Genomic DNA, 18,651 nt, shown 5'->3' with positions numbered 1-18,651 from the left:
GCGGCTAATGTAAGGAAATACTATTTAATGTCTGACTAACCTAAATTAAGCTGGAAGACATTGATTAACTAGAACGTCTTGAATGAATAAAAAGACTGTAATTAAACTGGAAGGCTTGAATTGAACTGGAGGGCCATAATTGAATTAGAAGGCCTTAATTAATCGAGAGGACCTTACAGTAATTATAAAAACAGTGTGCATTCTTTTAGACGGGACAGCTTTTCACAATATCAGTGCTAACTCGTTACTTCGCCGACGTAAGTTGCACGGGTCCCGTGAAAATTGCAAGTTACGTGTACATAGTAGTCGGCTACATCTCCCGCGGCTTGGTTTGTAAGACAAGGCCAAGAGCGTGAAGGGTATTCCTCGCTGCATGTCTCAGACGTGAACTGATCTCATAGGACCCTTCATAGCTTCATATCCGTTGCGTCTCACTGGCTACCAGCAATATGCTTAACAGCTGGTAGTAAGCACTTCCTTTTGCATTGCCCCGATCGATCCCTTGGCTTCGTGGCAACCTGGAAAAGTTTTGGCAACGGTGTCTAAGCCGAATCAATTACGCGCTAGTGTCTTGGCTTAGCGGGCCCGAATATACACAATGGCCTTTGGCCCGCGGAGCCCGAAAGTCGCGGTCCTGAACGGGCTGCGGACGATGCCCACCCACACGGGAGGCGAAGCTCTGGCCGAAGAGTCACTGGAGAAAGCTTAACTGAGGAGTCTAGGGTAGCTTGTTAGCCAGCAACTCTCCTTAACGGGGCTAGACTTATAAAACATTCCTATCATGCAGGCTGTTGAAAGATCATTCTGCCTCGCAATCCTGCACCTTGCCACAACAGCTTCAGGTGGTTGTTAGCTTTAGCGAGACAAACCAGCCTGAAGATGGCCATCTCAGAGAAGGGCCATGATGTGCCTGTGCATCAGGCATCAAATGCTGCTGAAGAGGCGGATAGCAGCGTAGAGGTTTCAATCGCAGACGAAACGACGGCGAGCGAGAACAAGTCACAGAACCCGTATCTAGTGAGTAGGAAGCCTATCCATAATTCATGGAGCTCTGGTTAGCAGTAGCTAATTATGCTTGTGTTATCAAATATACAGAGAATCTTCACTTACACAGGTCGGCGTGAACGAATTATTCTTGCCATCTCTATTGTGGCTGCAATTGCGTCTGGAGCTGGCATCGCTCTCCAGAATCTGATCTTTGGCCAATTCGTCACAACCATCACCAATTTTATCAACGATCCATCAGCAAGCGGTGCCAAGTTTCGCCATGATGCCGCCCGATTATCGTAAGTAGTTTGTTTACCGAATTCTTCATACTCCCCCCAGGTAGTTGCTGATACATTAACACTAACCCTTGAAAGGCTCTATTTCGTCTATCTAGGCATTGGAAGGTTTGTCCTGGCATACGCATACAATGTGCTCCTGACTTATAACGCGTATCGAATCGTTCGAAATATTCGACATGCATATCTAAAGGCTGCCTTAAGCCAGGAAGTTGCCTACTATGACCTCGGCACCAGTGGATCAATTGCTACTCAAGCAACTTCGAATGGAAAGCTGATCCAGGGCGGTATTGCAGAGAAGCTCGGGCTCTCGTTTCAGGGAGTCTCAGCGTTTGTTACTGCCTTCATTGTTGCGTTTGTAACCCAATGGAAGCTGACCCTAATTTGTCTTTGCATCGCCCCGACTACCATGGCCGTAATGGCCTTTGTTGGTATCAGTGAGGCAGCAGTCGAAACAAAAATTTTCGACGTTCACGCTCAGGCCAATGCTTATGCAGAAGGTATAATTGGCAGCACTAGAACAGTACATGCGTTCGAGATGCGCTCCAGGCTTGTCAGCAAATTCAATGAATACCTCGAGGAGGCTCACAAATACGGTCGCCAGCTCTCGCCTTGGTTTGCAGCTCTCTTTTCGGCCGAATATACAATCATGTATCTGGGCTTTGGGCTTGCTTTTTGGCAGGGTATTCATCTATTTGCAAATGGGGAGATTACATCGTCTGGCGAAATTTTCACAGTCTTGTTCTCTGTGACAATCGCAACTATCAGTATCACGGCGCTGGCGCCGTATTCCATCGACTTTTCGCGAGCTGCTTCGGGAGCCGCACAGCTATTTGAGCTTATCGACCGAAAGTCTGATATCAATCCATTTGACGAATCGGGGGAGGAGCCTACAGAGGTTGTCGGACACCTTGAGTTGGAGAACCTTAGCTTTGCGTATCCTACCCGACCGAGTATAACTGTACTAGACGACTTTTCTTTAACTGTTCCTGCTGGGAAAGTCACAGCTTTGGTGGTAATTAATCCTCCATCTTTTTTCACTCTTTCGCTATTCCCAGCCCAAAACTGACCGTCATTGTGTAGGGCCAAAGTGGTTCGGGAAAGAGTACAATTGTTGGTCTCATTGAGCGATGGTACAATCCCTTGTCTGGAGCCATCAAGTTGGATGGCAAGCCGATTAACAAGTTAAATCTCAATTGGCTCCGGAAGAACGTTCGACTCGTCCAACAAGAGCCTGTGCTGTTTCAAGGTTCAGCATTCGATAACATCGCTCACGGCCTTGTTGGCACAAAATGGGAACATGCGTCTAGAGAAGAGAAGATGGCTCAAGTTCAGGAAGCTGCCAAAATTGCTTTTGCTCATGATTTCATTTCAGAATTACCGGATGGATACGATACTGAGATTGGCCAGAGAGGTGGCTTATTATCCGGCGGTCAGAAACAACGTGTTGCTATCGCTCGGAGTATCGTTTCTCAACCCAAAGTTCTGTTGCTCGACGAAGCGACCAGCGCTCTTGATCCGCATGCCGAGGGCGTTGTCCAGCGCGCTCTAGACAGAGCTTCTGAGGGGCGTACCACAATTGTTATTGCTCATAAGCTGGCAACAATCCGCAGGGCAGACAACATTGTCGTCATGAAGAAGGGGAAAATTATAGAACAAGGCACACACGAGGGTCTAATGAAGCAAGACGGAGCTTACGCTGCGCTGGTCCACGTACAAGACCTATCTGTATCGAAAAATCAACAATCTGATACCGAATCAGACGAACAAGATGATGAGGAAGCAAAAGATCCAGCCGATCTTGTCAAGAGCTTGACCCGATACGCCACTGCGGATCAAATACGCCTCGAGCAGCAGAAAGAGAGGGACAACTTTGAAAAATACAAGAAACAGGGGCTCCTTACAGTAATCTGGCGACTCGTGGTTGAGCATCCAGAGTTGGGGTGGGCATATTTCTTTGTTGTTGTTTCCTGTCTCGCAGGTGGTGAGTAGATGATCAAGACTTGAATTAGAATGGGTACAGGCATCTAACTATTAACAGCGGCTGGTTATCCCGGTCAAGCCATTTTACTTTCCAGCACGGTTGATGTCTTTACATTATCCCCTTCGGAAATGACCAAAAAGGGCAACTTTTATGCTTCCATGTTTATTGTCCTTGCAGCTGGCAATTTGATCATCTATGGTATAGCTGGATATGCGACTAACATGATCGCTCAGGTATGGCGCCCCTTTTCAACAACGTTAAGTGTCCAATGCTAATCGCGGCAACAGACTTTGTCACACAAACTCCGTCGTCAAAGCTTGAATGACATGCTACGCCAAGATCTCCAATTCTTCGATCGTCCCGAAAATAATATTGGAGCCCTGGCTAGCCGTGTTGATGCGAACCCACAGGCCATCTTGGAGCTTATGGGCTTCAACATAGCTCTAATCCTAGTAGCAGTATTCAATATTGCTGCATGCAGCGTATTGGCCATTGTCTACAGTTGGAAACTGGGACTTGTGGTTGTCTTCGCCGGGCTGCCCCCCATGGTTGGTTCTGGATGGTTCAAGATTCGACTGGACGTTAAACTTGATCACCACATCTCGGCACGTCAGTCTAAAAGTGCGGCGATTGCTTCAGAAGCCGTCACTGCGATACGTACAGTGTCGTCTTTAGCTATCGAGGAATCGGTCCTCAAGAGCTACACCTACGAATTAGACCACGCGGTCAATGGATCGGTGAAACCGATGTCGATTATGATGATTTGCTTTGCTTTTACTCAGTGCATTGAGTATTGGTTTATGGCTCTGGGCTTTTGGTAAGTGATGATATGGCTCATGGAAGAGGCTTGCTTGAAGGCTAATAGTTGCTCTCAGGTATGGATGTCGTCTTGTCTCCTTTGGGGAGACATCAATGAATAGCTTTTACGTGGCGTTTTTGGCAGTCTTCTTTTCAGGCCAAGCTGCTTCTCAACTCTTTCAATTTTCAACAAGTATGTTCTCGTCACGGGTTTAGAGATGAATTGATTAACTAAAGCGCTTGTACAGGCATAACCAAAGGCAAGAATGCCGCCAACTATATTTTTTGGCTTCACGGACTCCAACCCACAATCCACGAAACACCAGAAAATATGGACAAAGGTCCAGAATCTGGGGGCCCAATTGCCGTTAATAGCGTTCATTTCTCATATCCCCTGCGACCGGAAGCGCCTGTGCTGAGGGGGATCAATCTAGAGGTATGTATATGCCTGTCCGAACTTTATTATCGTCATCTTCTCACAGCATTGTAGATTCAAAAGGGTCAGTTCTTTGCTCTGGTCGGTGCGTCTGGTTGCGGTAAATCCACTATGATTGCTATGCTGGAGCGCTTCTACGACCCTTCAACTGGGAATATACGCATTGCTGGTGACAAGTTAACGGATCTAAATCCACGTCTATATCGCCGAGTCGTATCTCTAGTGCAGCAAGAGCCTACTCTTTTCCAAGGCTCGATTCGCGAGAATATCGCACTTGGTATTGACGATCCAACGGTATCTTCCGCAACGACCGCAGAGGTAACAGTTTCCGACTCTCAAATCGAAGCAGCTTTGCGTGCAGCCAATGCCTGGGATTTCGTGTCTTCTTTGCCTGACGGCTTCGCCACAGCTGCCGGACCAAACGGCACGCAGCTTTCTGGCGGCCAGCGTCAGCGTATTGCTATTGCTCGCTCATTAATTCGCAATCCTAAAGTCCTACTGCTTGATGAGGCAACAAGTGCCTTAGATACGGAGAGTGAAAAGGTTGTCCAAAGCGCATTAGCTGAGGCAGCAAAAGAAGGCGATCGAATCACTATTGCCGTAGCGCATAGACTGTCCACAATCAGAGACGCGGATATGATATGCGTCTTTTATGGGGGAAAGATCTTGGAGATGGGAAAGCATGCTGAATTGGTAGCGCAAGGAGGGATGTACAGAAAGATGTGCGAAGCGCAGAACATAGAATGATGGAAATTTATCTTGGTATATAAGGCTTTGCGGTGTATAATTGTTCATGGTACACATAATACTTGGGTGGTTGGCGGCTGTGGATCATACATATATAAAGGACTCTATAGACATAGGACATAACTTTGATGGAGAGATGTTCTATTAGTTGGAAGAATCTCTACTATAATACATACTATCGCTACTTTATCATCAGTACTATTGTTAATTCAGCGGTAAGGTGTCGAAAATTTAGATTTAACAAATTATGTTCAATTGCGCCTTAATGCAGGACAGCACAAACTAATATTCACTATTTCAAAGCAAGATTGACTCACAATCAGACAGTGATGGAGTATTTCGCCCCCGAGGTCGTCTGGATAGGCCCTGTATACGTAGCTCCATTGACCTTGAAGCTCTGCCCACTAGCCACCCTCAGTGTTAACGATCCTCCACGAGTGGATGTCACAGTTGCACTTGTAAAACTACCACCCGACCAGTTAATGTCGACCTCGAAGCCACCCCTGGCCATCAATCCCTGTGCATTTCCAGTGGGGATGTTAGACCCAGGCAGAGCTGGCAGAAGATGAACTATGCCGGTCTGGCTCTGCAGCAACATCTCCGTCAAGCCGCTTGTGAAGCCAAAGTTGCCGTCAATCTGGAAAGTAGATCCGGAATTGGTGTTCCAGAGATTAGGCGTAGGGTACTCGGCGAACCAGGCAACAAGATGCTTCCACACATCAGCTCCAGAGAAGAGACGAGCATATTGGTTCATCAGCCATGTGCGACTCCAGCCCGTGCTGCCGGAGCCGCCAGCGACGCGGTGATCGAGAAGAGCCTTTGCAGCTGCACTGAGAGTGGTGTTGACAAGGGGCGAGAACTGGTTCGATGGATGAAGTCCGTATAGAGGAGAAAGATGGCGGTGGCCGGGGTCAGTCTCGCCGTATTCGTATCTCCATTCCAAGATCTGGCCATAGGATCCGATGTGGGGTGTTCGAATCTGCGGGATGAAGTTGGTGGCGGCTTGGACGTTGCTGTCGCTGCTGGAGATGCCAAGAGCAGCCGCGGCTTCGATGACGCCCCTCATGACATCTCGCATAAGCTGGTTGTCCATCTCAGGGGCCATATCCATGGGCTCCTGTTGGCCAGCGACATTGGCGTTGCTGGGCACGACATACGTATTCTCAGGAGAAAGAGAGGGACCAGTGACGCGGTTCCCCTGCCAAGTGAATGTGTAGCACTGGAGAAACTTGGAGATGTCAAGGAGATAGGGGTAGGTTGCGCTTCGGAGGAGATTCAAGTCACCGCCGAAGCGATACTGCTCAAGCATATGCTGCACCAGCCATGTCGCTCCCATGGGCCACATGGTGCTCGAGGTGAAATTATCCGTCGGTGCTGGGTCGCCCCAAACATCCAAGTTGTGGTGGAAAACAGTACCGTTGCAGCCATAGAGATCCTGAGCCATCTGCTGGCCACGGGGTTGAGCGACTTTCAGGAGGTCAAAAAGCGGCAGCTGCGTCTCAATGAGATTAGTCTGACCGGCAGGCCAGAGATTCATCTCGGTATTGATGTTGATGGTGAATTTTCCGCCCCACGGTGCACTCGTCTGGTTATTCCAGACACCTTGCAAGTTAGGAGGCATATCAATAGCAGCAGAAGTATTTCGAGAAGAGGCAACAAGCAAATGACGGCCATAATTCCACACAAGAACGGCAAGTTGCGGATCGTTGAAGTTGCTGCGAGCAGCCTTGACGCGCTGATCTGTAGAAAGGCTGGCGAGACCGTTGGGAGATGTACCGAGGTTGATGTTGGCGCGGCCGAGAAGAGCGCTGGCATCGGCGATGGCTCCGTCGTGAATTTTCTGGAAACCTTGTGATACGGCTGCGCTGAGTTTGCTGTTTACTTGGGCGGCGAGATCGCTGGGTGTGGGATAGCGATAGCTTGTCTCAACGTCGATGAATACGTCAATGGTTGTTGCGCCGCTGATGGTGAGGGTGCCGCCAGATGAGCTGAAAGTAGCTATTGGTGTTGTAAGTTAGCATTGGAAACTTTTCATCTCACTGTTTTAAGAGGAAATGTTACCTCCGCTGGCTACGAATTGAGCTTTGCCAGTGAACAGAATAGGATTGTCTGAAGCAGCTTGGCCGCTGGACCCTTGCAAGGTCAAGGTATTGGCACCGCCTGATGTTGATGCCACATTGCTCAGGATGTTCGATATTCTTGAAAATGTGGCACTAACACTTAAAGCACCGGCTTTACTTGCGGTAAACCTGGCTGCGATTACGCCAGCTGGGGCGCTGGCAACATATTCACGACTGAGAAAACAAAGGTGTTAGCATATGATATATTAATTCTCTTTTTCTAAGTACTTACGTATAAGTGACTCCGTTATACGTATAAGACACGCTGGAATTGCCCTGCCGCGTATCAAGTGAGCGGATATAGTTTGATATCCCACCCGATGAATGGCCAAAGTTGAGGTTTAGATTGCCAAAATAGCTAAACTGTCTCTCGCCTGAAATAGCAGGAGTCATCTGACTCAAGACGAGATTGCCAGCTGAAGTCAGGTTGTTAGCTACCAACATCTGACGGACCGTTGGCAGAGCAGCAAGCCCATTCGCAGGGATGCGGTTCTGCAGCGGGCCATCCCAAAGGGTATCTTCGTTGATGGTGACGACTTCATTGGCGCCTCCAAAGATGGCCGCGCCGAGGCGACTGTTTCCAATGGGAAGAACACCCGTCTCCCAGTCTGTGGCAGGAGTGGTGTACCACAGATACCGGCTTCCGTCTAGAGCCGCGGAAGCATTTGTGGCCAGTAGCCCCACGAGCAGGGCTTGGAGGTTGAACTTGGCCATGTTTGTGGCTGACACTGGAGGCCTGCCTCTATTCTCCGGAAGTTTTGGAGAGGCAGGAAGGTGGATGGCCTATATATACTCTATATCGCGAATAATAGTTGGCCATTTTATCCGTGTCTTCCATTACAGGTCATGATCGTCAATTCCTTGGGCTCTCCCGGCGGGAAAATTGTCAGTAACAGGGTTGCCATGTCAAAGTGCCCAATTGGTGCTGTAGTGTTGCAGAGCTGCATGTCAGAGATAGTCACCCCGATGGAGAACCCCAAGATGCTGCGGTTAATGAGGTTTAATATCTGACCAGAGAGGGTTTAGTTAAAGTTATAAAGTGCTTGTTTTCCATCTGCGGCCCTTTTTGATGGAGTGCATGATGTAACGCTGCAAACATTCTCTGTGGTTTTCAAGAAACCTGTAATGGCTATTTCGGAGCTTGAAGCGAAAGCGACGGCAGAATCGTCATTAGAGAGACAAGGGCGAAAAGCTCAAATTATATTAATTTTCAGGACTACCGACGGATAATTAATAGCCATCGTCTTCTTTAGGCAGGCATCATGTAGAACTTACGAGAGTTGAGGTGGGAGAGGGCCATTAATTGCCGTCCTCCCCCAGATTTTCCCCGCAACATGACAGACTAAACCATTACGCGCTTCTTACTTGGACTCTTGCCAGGAAGCTAGAGGCAAAAACGCTGCTAAGTCACACAGAAAGGCCTTTATCCGGTACATTAGGCACATGCCGAAAACATGCGGTGATGGGACAGAAGCGCTGCTGGTGCCTTATTTTTACCGCTGCAACCCAAGGGTCGGCAGTTTACTCATCCTATCCGTCGGCCCAGTAGCGCGATCGTGGGCTGAGATGTCATCGTGGTTCGATAAAGCCTCGCATGAGAATAAGCACCGCTTTTTTTCCCCTGTGAACAAGAAAATAGTGTAATAAGAGGGATATTCATGTATACCGCAGCGAACAGATAGTTTCAGAGGTACCAATAACCCGGCGGCTATAGATGCTTTTTGATCACTTCAGACAACGAAAATGAAGGTCGCTCTAGCAAGGAAAGAGATCCTGGACTTTTTCTTTCTTAGTATGAACCACAAAGTTCCATAGCTGTAACCAGACTTTCAGCAAATCTCATACAGTTGTGCAGAGCACGTATGGATTCAGGGCAATGGGGAATTAACGGGAACATGTATCCAACTGGTGGATGCTGCTTCTGCGAGTCACAGACGATCCTGGGAAGAGGGGCAGCTACATGAAGCCGATCCACCAGACTAATTCAGACCTGGTCAAATTCTCTCAGATTGATGATGATTATGACTGTTTCCAATTGCCTCCTCGAATTCGCAGACACCGCGCGCGATACCGTTGTGAAAAGATTTCTACATACATCCTAAAGTTCCTTCCTATATTGCTCGTGTTTTTAGGTGAGGAAGTAGATATGTCAATTGCTCTGACCAATATACTTTCTTGGAGGGATGAGCGCTTTATCGGAACATTCAAACGATGATGATTTTTAAGCCATTCTAGACAAACACGGATCACTGGTTCTTAAGGTGGATAATAGAAATTTGAGGCTCATATCTTGAAGCGGCACAGGAGATACTCAGTTGTTCACAGATTCTGTTTCTGTAGATCAGATCTTACAGATACTACAATCAGTTAACCAAATGCAGCATAAATCCACAATACAACCCCTGGATTGTAGCTGGTTGGAGTTTAGCTGGATTGCTAAAATCCGGACCTTTTGCATTGGGAAGCTGCTAGACGTTCTCAGGTACTTTGGTTATATGCGCTGCCTGAATGCAAAAAACATCACGTCTTATCATACATCTTGAACCAAAATTCTCTGAAGATGCAACGTACTGTTCTGTACTATTTCTGCTTATCTATAGCGATTGAAACACCTGTTGTCTACCAGTTCGTTCTTGCACTCCTCTGTTGATTTGTCCGCCAATCACTGAAAGAAGGGCAAAAAATTAGTTGTTGGAAATTTCCTCCGAACTATTTTCAAGGGTGTTAGCCAAGAGGTAAAAAGATTATTGCACAGAATTAGACCTTTTTAAAGCCTCTTCGGAAACATGGCTAAAGAAAATCATCAGTACCCAGCTGATACACTCTGGGCTGCCTTGATGGTAATCCTGGCTGATGAGCCCGAGAGAGAGCTGTTGGTTATCGCTGAGGGATTTTAAAAAAGCCGAGAATCGGACGAAGGGCACTCGTGCATTCATCGGCCATTTACAACAAAGAATTTTACATTTGAAGGATTTGCTGACAAGTCGACCTCTAGCTGATATTGAAGGAGTTGTGGATGTCCTAATTCATGCTTCCAGAGCTAAATAAAACTTAGTAAAAAAGTTCTCTACTAGTCTTTCTAAGTAATTTTCGCTTTGAGAAACAATAACTTTTAGCTGCTCTTGAATACTAGTTTATATTATCGATACCCGTCGACTGTAAGCCACCCAATGGATCTCAGAGCGTTCCGAGATCCACCCGGAGAAATACATCCAAGAGCTTAATCGATTTGATCGTCCGTAAGATCCGCTGAACTTAATGGACAAGATATTACAGCTCATATTGATTACGGGAATGATTTGATAAAATCATGAGATACCATGAGCGGGAGATAACCTACGGTTAACTGGATTTGAGTTCACTACTAAGCTTACACAATCGAAAAGTGATCGAATTCTGTGGCAAAATTAGATAGTGTTTGGAGGTTACTCTAGTTGCTTTAATCTCATCGGTCTTTTACTTAATTTATGAATCACCGGCGGAGGAATAGGATCAGCCTCGTTATACATGAATCCTTAAGTGAATCCATTTCGTAACTTTGCATTGGAATAAGAAAGGGGGAGATAGATCGCCCGAATCCGCGTTTTCAGCCTCTAAATGTCCAAAAATGGTTCGGCCCTATGGAATTGTGGCAAGGCGCGTGCTGATTTCGGGCAATTGATATTTTTAAGTGCTTTGATGGCTTTGATGGTCGGCCCTTTTGACTGAAAAGTTAGCATTTCTGGAGCATATCCGTGAGAGATCGCCACCTCTCAGCCAAAACGCTTCAAACTCAATGCCCTAGCTTCGGAACTGCTCAGGTCGTACTGAAAGGAGCACAATGCGACTCCGCCTCCACAAAACGGCAAGCAGATGGCGCCCACTAGAATCGGCCAATCATCTCCACAGTCCGTCTCACCGACGAAAAAGGGCTCCTCCTCCAGGATCCAACTATGGGGCCCAGACCTGCCGGCCGATCGACCGACGAAGGACAGCTCAGGCCATCTCCCTTGCGCTGCGCTATTGTGTCCATCAATGCCGTTCTTACACCGCACTTTGGCAACTGAATCACACGACCGGCTTGGCATTATAGGGCTGAGGAACTGTCGGGCTTCTATGACAGCGAGAAACTGATTCAATCGGTTTCTATTATCTCATTGGTGCTAGCGGCAGCCGGCTAATGTTGCTTTTTTTAGGCCCCCAAAGGCTTCTCCAGCCTGAGGAGTTGCGCTATGGCGTTCAGCCGCACCGCGCCCTGCTTTAGCTTGACGAATCTTAGGACGCAAGAGGACGCAAGACAGCTGGCATTTTCAATGGAGACGTCGTGCTAAGAAGATGACGGCGCTGGTTAGGCCGCTGGCAGTGCTATGGCTGCGCGGGATTGCCACCTTCTAGAGCGGCGCCGTCACGGTCCAGGCATCGGGTTGAATGTTGCTGGTTAACACAACGGATATCGCTGACGGTTAGTGAAGTTAGGCTTTCTTACTGTTTGGCCGATCACTCGTATTGTAGCTTGGCACACCTGGAATGTCCATCGTCCTCCATCTTCTCTAAGTGCTGATAGGACAGTGCGACGGCTTCAAGACCATTACTTTGTGTAAAAATGGTATTCGCCGGTGGCAAGACTTGGCTTTGACAACTGGCACCGCATAATTAAGACATCGAAGCTATTGCATGTATGTGATATGTAGCTAGTAATGGGCCTTGACTGTAAGTGGTTGAAAAGTAAGCGTCACTTCGTATTCGAGCATGAGGCTTTTCGTATAGCGTGAAGGATACGAAGAGATGGAGCAGCCACCTACGTCTCCCTTGCCTGAGAAACACATGACATGATCCTCTAAGGCGTTGAAACCTAAGGCTTCACCGATGTTTTATTCCATCGCGAGACTCAATAGAAGATCTATTCCAGATTTTGAGTATATAAAGACCTGAATATCTGCCCCTTCATACCCTCACTTCTGTCTCATCATCAGCACAACAAGCATCCACATCTCTTCTACATCTCCAATTAAAAATCTGTAAAGATCAATTTCTCATAACTACCACACAACTCTTTCATCATGAAGTTCACCGTCGCCGCTATTGCCGCTATCGTTACTGTGGCCACTGCCAGCCCTGGCTACAAGCCTCCTCCTCCTCCTCCTCCTCCTCCTCACGGCTGCAAGCCCGCTACCTACTCCTGCCTTCCCAATGATCAGGGATGGCAAGTGTGCAGCACTGCTGGTCAATGGGTCGTAAGTTTACCTCTCAAAAACGATTTTCATAAAATGACATCTTAACTAAATCCTTCAATCAATAGTTTGCTGGAAACTGCCCTCCTAAGACCGTCTGCAAATTCGATAACCAGAATGGCAGCCCCTACTGCGTTCCTCCCAACTTCACTATCCCATAAATCGGGCAAATTATGACAAATGGAAACTGTAAATCGGCTGGTCGGATGAAGAATGGGTATCAGAGTTTTCGATAAAGAAGTCTATGGCTTGCATTGTTTGACAGCTCAATCTGGACATAAAGTTTATGATATAAATTATGGACACTCCTTATATATACAAATGATAAAGTTAAACTCATACTTGCTCATTGACAGCTAGGAATAACCAGTTGTATACTTTTTATTACCTGAATGAAATCCCGCCCCCCACTCAACTCGCATCTGTCAAATTTATACTTGAATGAAAACTTTATTCATCATGTATGACTTATAATTCGTAAGATTCTTGAATTAGAGTTGGCCATAATGCTATTACGGGGTTATCACGGGATTAATTCTACTGACACGTCTTTTTTTTTTCCCAAAAGAAAAAAGAAACAGCATGTTGGCCCGATGCATCTCAGGTGGGCAACAAATGCATACTTCGTGCAGTTCGAAGTATGCATTTGTTGCCCTCCTGAGATGCATCGGGCCACAAGCTGGAATTATTTGATATTCTCATAATCTGTCTCAAATGGAGCTAATTGAAAATGAGAATAACAAACTCAATAAGGCGTGCGTCAAGTCGAGGTGACGAGAAATTCCAGCATGGTGCTATCCTTAGAAGACAGACGCCCTTGCATTGTTTGGATGCGTACAGTATCGAAGAATATGAAAATGTCACCAATGGCCCCATCAAGAGTAGTACATGATTTGAAAAGATAATAAGTGCTCATCATTTTCGCCGCATCGAACTTGATCTTGGCAATCTCCTCCTGAATATTACTTTTCCAACAATTTCGAAAGCGTAGGTAGTGGCATTGTGCACTTTGAAATCTGTAATTAAAGAGTTGCTCCTTCTTCCAACAGTTGCTTCGTAGCCCTATAATCTCTTTTCCATTTGATTATATACAGCGGCGCTAGGCCCTCCGTTAGGTCTTACATTTACATCGTCATCAATCACCACTGGCAGCTCAGCTACTACTTTCTTGTCATGGCCTATGGCAATAAGTACCTATGCCATTCGCATATGATCTCTTGCGTAAATACAGTTATCAGATTTAAAATGAATTCTTCTTATCTTCTTCTTTTTGACCCCAATATTAACTCGTTTGCATTTGAGGTGCGGTGGTCAGGTACAATAATGAGTTTGGCACAGAGAAGGATGATATATATGTTCTTTTGCTATGCAAACAATTAAAGGCAGCACTGGCTTCCTCCAGAGTAATAAATTACTCATTGTGGCCTCTAGAAAACGGAAAGCGTATTTGATTTTCGCGGTTTTGCCTTGGTAGAGAGAAAAGCAGTATCCAGTTTCAAAAAGCAATCTCGACTCTGAGAATTTCCTGGAGCTGAATTATTTTTGCCTAAATCGGCGGCATTCTCACGTTCTGTCTCCTTCTCTTGTCCCAAGAATTTCGCAAGAAGGAACCATATAATTCCACGAAGGAGGGGTTAAGTCTAAGTGAATGGGCGCAGGGTCCATGGCCGAGATGGATGCTTGCCGACTGCTACTGGTTGTCCAATATTACTTACCATTGAGTTATATACTTCTAAAATCCTGGTATTTTAAAGCTCTGATACATGACTGAATGGATCATTATTGGTTCTGTTCAGGCACGTTCGCAGTGACATTGATGCGGAAACTAGCCAACGCCTCCGTTATCTGGCTGCATATTCGTGGCGTATGGCTGCTTCTCGGCTATCGAGCTATCGAGCTATCGAGCTATCGAGAAAAGATCTAGCCTAAGATCTACCGGGCGCCAATTTATACACGGCGCATATTACGAATTGATCCCATCAATCATGGAAAGCCTGGTTCTCCACTCGCCTTTGACGCTTGTCTCAGCATTGGATTACTGGTGAGAGGCTCAAGCACGTGTCACTTGAAGCAGCCTTGGAGTCGAACGCCACCTCAGCCACTTATACATATGGCAGCTGGTGCGTCAAGCTACGACTCAATTACGTTTGCAAGGCTGCATAGCGGAGCCAGGATCTCCAATGATGACGCAGATCGGCGCCATGCTTGGAGACTTTTAGCGAGCCATAGTACCTGGACAAGGATCGTGGGCGCGGATATGCATGCACCGTGTTCTTGCCAAGACACGGATCATTCCGAGACCATTTATGGGGGAGTTTCCTATTCCAGCCGTGGCGATGCCTTCAAAGCAGCTAGTTTCACGGCACTGCCACGATGCAGCTTCTCACATATACCACATTCATTCGCCCAGAGTCTTTTCCAATGTCCTGAAGCGCCTCCCCAGGTGCCAGGTTGTCAGATCCACACCGGCCTGGCTCGATCGGAATTTCGGCCAGCCTAGCGACGTTCTGGGACACTCAAACGGCAATCCGGCAACACCACCCACTAAGGTCTGTGCAATCCATCGAAGTTCAGACTCCAGGTTGACGGGATGCTGACGGGATGAAAGAAACGTCAAGTTTTAGGGCGCCACGGCGCTCTATGACGTTTCGATAACCCCACATGAGCATTGAAACAGAGAATGCCAAGCATCTCGAACAAATTCATTGCACGAGGCTACAACATCTTGTCCTTTTCATCTATCCATCTACATTTGTGAAGCTGTTCCTACGGATAAATCGCTCTCTCAGCCCGTCTTATGCGATAACCCCGCACCACAATAATGGCGGTATCTGAAAACGTGGTGAGGCTGTGCCAAGCTCCCGACACAGTCAGTTCGCTTCTAGCAAAAAGTCCGGCTGAAGCGCCCGGAAAGTTCGTGGAGCAATTATACGGGCATCTTGAGAAAGATCTCCGCCGCAACCCAGACGATAATCGACCGCTGCCAGATCCCGCGACGCTGTCCTCGGCCCTGCAATGCGGCCAGTGGGGCCCTACAACACCAAGCCCTTTGTTCCTCCAGGCATTTGCAGACTCTCTGCGATGTCTGGACGCGGATCCTCTGTCCAGCGTGGTGTCTCCCCCATTGATGGGCTCGCATGGAACAGTGCCGTTGACTGTTATTGCACCTCTGGTGGATGTCATTCGCCATGTTTCTAATGTCATCGTGCGGGCCGAGACAGAGGTCATTTTCATAACTTGCAACTGGTCGCCTTCAGTTGCTCAGAGACTAATCAGAAACTCGCTCATTGAGCTATCCAGGCGAGCCGGTGAAAGGAAACAAAGGGTTGTTGTGAAATTAATGTACGACAAAGCAACCGCGGGGAGTGCGATTGATCCGCATCAGCGCGTGAGCCCGTCAACATACTCTTCTAAGAAAGTTCAACTGCCTGCTCCTGAAGAGGTGCCCAATCTGGATATGGAGGTGGTTAGTCTGCATAAGATGGTGCTGGGCACCCTGCACGCTAAATTTTGCGTCGTCGATCGCAAGATAGCGGTAGTAATGAGCAACAATATGGAGGACAACGCCAACATGGAGATGATGACGCATTTAGAGGGTCCAATTGTCGACAGCATATACGACTCGGCATTAATCACATGGAAGCATCAATTGGACCCTCCTCTCCCTTCACATAATTCTCCAGCAGCCGAAGGTGGACTACCAACGTCGAGCCAAGAGCCTCTTTACCTGGATCGGGGATCTGGCATAGATCAACAGCACATCGCGGCAGCTGGCCAATCGCTATCAGCTCTTCCGGAACATACGCCGGAAGATCCTCACTACGACGCTGATCTTGCCGGGGAAATCGCAAGAATGCAATCATGCTATTCCACCAAGTCAGGTGAAACTCGCCTTCAAGCTACAAATCGCCAGCTGAACCTTGCCATCAAGAGCCCAATTCCACCCACAGGCCCTGAAATTCCTGACGGGCACGAAATGACGCCATATATAGCAACTTCCACGGATTACCCAGTCCCTATAGCCATGGTATCACGCCCCCCCTATGGAAATGTCGACTCAAAAAATGTCTTTGTGCCGCAAAATGAAGCATGGCTCTCTCTCATACGCAATGCTAAAGAGAGCATCTTTATCCAAACACCGGATTTAAATGCTGCTCCACTTATCCCAGCATTGGCTGCGGCGTTAAAACGCGGCGTTGAAGTCACGTATTATGTCTGCTTCGGATACAACGACGCCGGGGAGATTATACCAAGCCAAGGAGGAACAAATGAACAAGCTGCGGGAAGCCTGCTTTCTCTCCTGCCAAAGGATGGGCCGGAGCGCAAGTTGCTGCATATATACGACTATGTTGGCAAAGATCAAGATCATCCAATTCATCAAAGCTTCCGAACTAGAACTTGTCACGTAAAGCTTCTTATTGCAGATGACAGTGTTGGAGTACAAGGAAGCGGCAACCAGGATACCCAATCTTGGTTTCATAGCCAGGAAATTAATGTCATGGTCGACAGTCCTGAAATATGTCTCAAGTGGAGAGATGGCATCGAGAGAAACCAGAACACAAGGCTCTTTGGGCGAGTGTCCGAGGATGGAGTTTGGAGAGATCAAGATGGAAATCCAGGAGAGGGGTACATGGGAGATCCCAATGCGGTAGAGGGATTGATCAAAGGCGTATGGGGGATGTATCAGAAGATGCGGCGTGGTGGTTAAAACTGCAGGCTCTAAATGCTAGTATCTCATGTATATAGTCATCATAATTGTAATGATACAGTTCTATTACTTTCTCAGCCTCTACGCATACTTTGCACATATTGATGCCACAAGTACATCCAGACGCTTCAAGAAATATATGGCTCTCATCACCAGAAGCGACATGTGTCTTCTGCTATCTCTAGTAACGATTACATGCGACTTTGCTCAATGCCACGATCGAAGGTCAAGGATGGGAGCGATTAAACACTCCTGAAGCTATAAGCCCAGAGCATACGTTTCGACAATTTTGTCGCAAAAGAGACCGACTACAGTGAAGAGTTTTCCATCCAACTCCCTTGATTACCTACTTTCGTTATTTTACTGCCGAATAGCTACGGTGGTTCTTTATTCGGCCTGCTACGGCTCTCAACTTAGTGGAAACTGCTTCTGCAGTCTCCCTAGATCTCGATTGTGCGCTGTATCCAACACATGTGATTGCAATACCGGAATACGCCATATGCCTACTTATTAGCAAGATTAGTCATATCCATTGGCTCTAGGAGTTTGTTTGTCGTTGTAGCGAGTTCCTTTTTTTAGTATCCGAACTGGAGAATCCAACTCATCGAGACGTCACAGGAGCAGTTTCTAGTCCATTCTACAATTGCAGATCGAGTCACATGTGAAACGAACTACCTGTGCGTTTCCGACGAGTGGACTTGCAGCCTCCTGTCTCTACCCTTGGAGCTCTTTGTCCTTGCAAGAATGGTAGCGACAACAGAAACTCCCATAATTTAGAGAAAGAGGGCCATGATTTCTGTGCCACAGCACAGCCATTGTCGGGGAAATTCAAGCTCGAATAGGCGTGATGCTTTCGACGTTGTGTACTGTTAGTGCCCCGCTAAACTGGAAGGCTTTGAACTTGAGTGCCTTCAACACAACTGAATAGTGTCTAGCACAGCTCAGCCACGAAATTCGCAGCCGATAGTATTAGGACTCTCTCAGGATAGTCTAGCTTATCCAAGCCAGACCTTTTGAGTAAGCAATCCCCAAAATCAAGCTTCACGCAGTACGCACACCAAAAGAGCGGCTTAGTAAAACAATACCCACGGCTGCTTAGATGGCAACATTACATGTGATGTTGCATCGAGAGTGCACTTCCATCAAGCCTTTAGCCCAGGTGCTTATAAATTAGATTATGCAACAGCATCTTAATAATCCATCTAGCCAACCCAAGGGCGTAGAGGATGACGGCCTCGCTTCTACCAGCCCCCGCTCCTCGGAGTTCGTCTTCTCTCCCGCGTCGACCCCACAGATACTCCGGTGGCCGCCACTCTTGACGCCGATGCAACTTGTGGGGGGTTGCCGAGGAGTCATACAATCCCC

The 18,651-nt window shown here is 47.3% G+C and overlaps 4 protein-coding genes across 4 annotated transcripts; 3 read left to right on the top strand and 1 right to left on the bottom strand.

Moving 5' to 3' along the window:
* Positions 1 to 780: 780 nt before the first annotated feature.
* On the top strand, positions 781 to 5,432 carry TrAFT101_011588 (uncharacterized protein). Its single transcript, XM_024908633.2, has 9 exons — positions 781 to 1,017; positions 1,096 to 1,286; positions 1,362 to 2,298; positions 2,367 to 3,267; positions 3,325 to 3,500; positions 3,555 to 4,084; positions 4,143 to 4,258; positions 4,314 to 4,501; positions 4,556 to 5,432. The coding sequence occupies exons 1-9, from the start codon at positions 880 to 882 to the stop codon at positions 5,246 to 5,248; spliced, it is 3,870 nt and encodes a 1,289-aa protein (XP_024757983.2). The 5' UTR covers positions 781 to 879; the 3' UTR covers positions 5,249 to 5,432.
* A 134-nt stretch (positions 5,433 to 5,566) lies between these two features.
* TrAFT101_011587 (uncharacterized protein) lies at positions 5,567 to 9,085 on the bottom strand. Its single transcript, XM_024900774.2, has 4 exons — positions 8,644 to 9,085; positions 7,601 to 8,584; positions 7,310 to 7,542; positions 5,567 to 7,246 (listed from the first exon to the last, which is right to left on the bottom strand). The coding sequence occupies exons 2-4, from the start codon at positions 8,080 to 8,082 to the stop codon at positions 5,568 to 5,570; spliced, it is 2,394 nt and encodes a 797-aa protein (XP_024757984.2). The 5' UTR covers positions 8,083 to 8,584; positions 8,644 to 9,085; the 3' UTR covers position 5,567.
* A 3,252-nt stretch (positions 9,086 to 12,337) lies between these two features.
* On the top strand, positions 12,338 to 12,881 carry TrAFT101_011586 (uncharacterized protein). Its single transcript, XM_024905422.2, has 2 exons — positions 12,338 to 12,581; positions 12,647 to 12,881. Exons 1-2 carry the CDS (start codon positions 12,408 to 12,410, stop codon positions 12,737 to 12,739), a joined length of 267 nt encoding a protein of 88 aa, XP_024757985.2. The 5' UTR covers positions 12,338 to 12,407; the 3' UTR covers positions 12,740 to 12,881.
* A 2,075-nt stretch (positions 12,882 to 14,956) lies between these two features.
* Positions 14,957 to 17,393, top strand: TrAFT101_011585 (uncharacterized protein). Its single transcript, XM_066129307.1, has one exon. The coding sequence runs from the start codon at positions 15,400 to 15,402 to the stop codon at positions 17,284 to 17,286; it is 1,887 nt and encodes a 628-aa protein (XP_065985439.1). The 5' UTR covers positions 14,957 to 15,399; the 3' UTR covers positions 17,287 to 17,393.
* Positions 17,394 to 18,651: the final 1,258 nt, after the last annotated feature.

Source organism: Trichoderma asperellum, chromosome 7 (assembly GCF_020647865.1).
Source record: "Trichoderma asperellum chromosome 7, complete sequence".
NCBI lineage: Eukaryota > Fungi > Ascomycota > Sordariomycetes > Hypocreales > Hypocreaceae > Trichoderma > Trichoderma asperellum.
The sequence above is the reverse complement of the archived record's forward strand: the minus strand, read 5'-3'. Positions and strand labels throughout refer to the sequence as shown.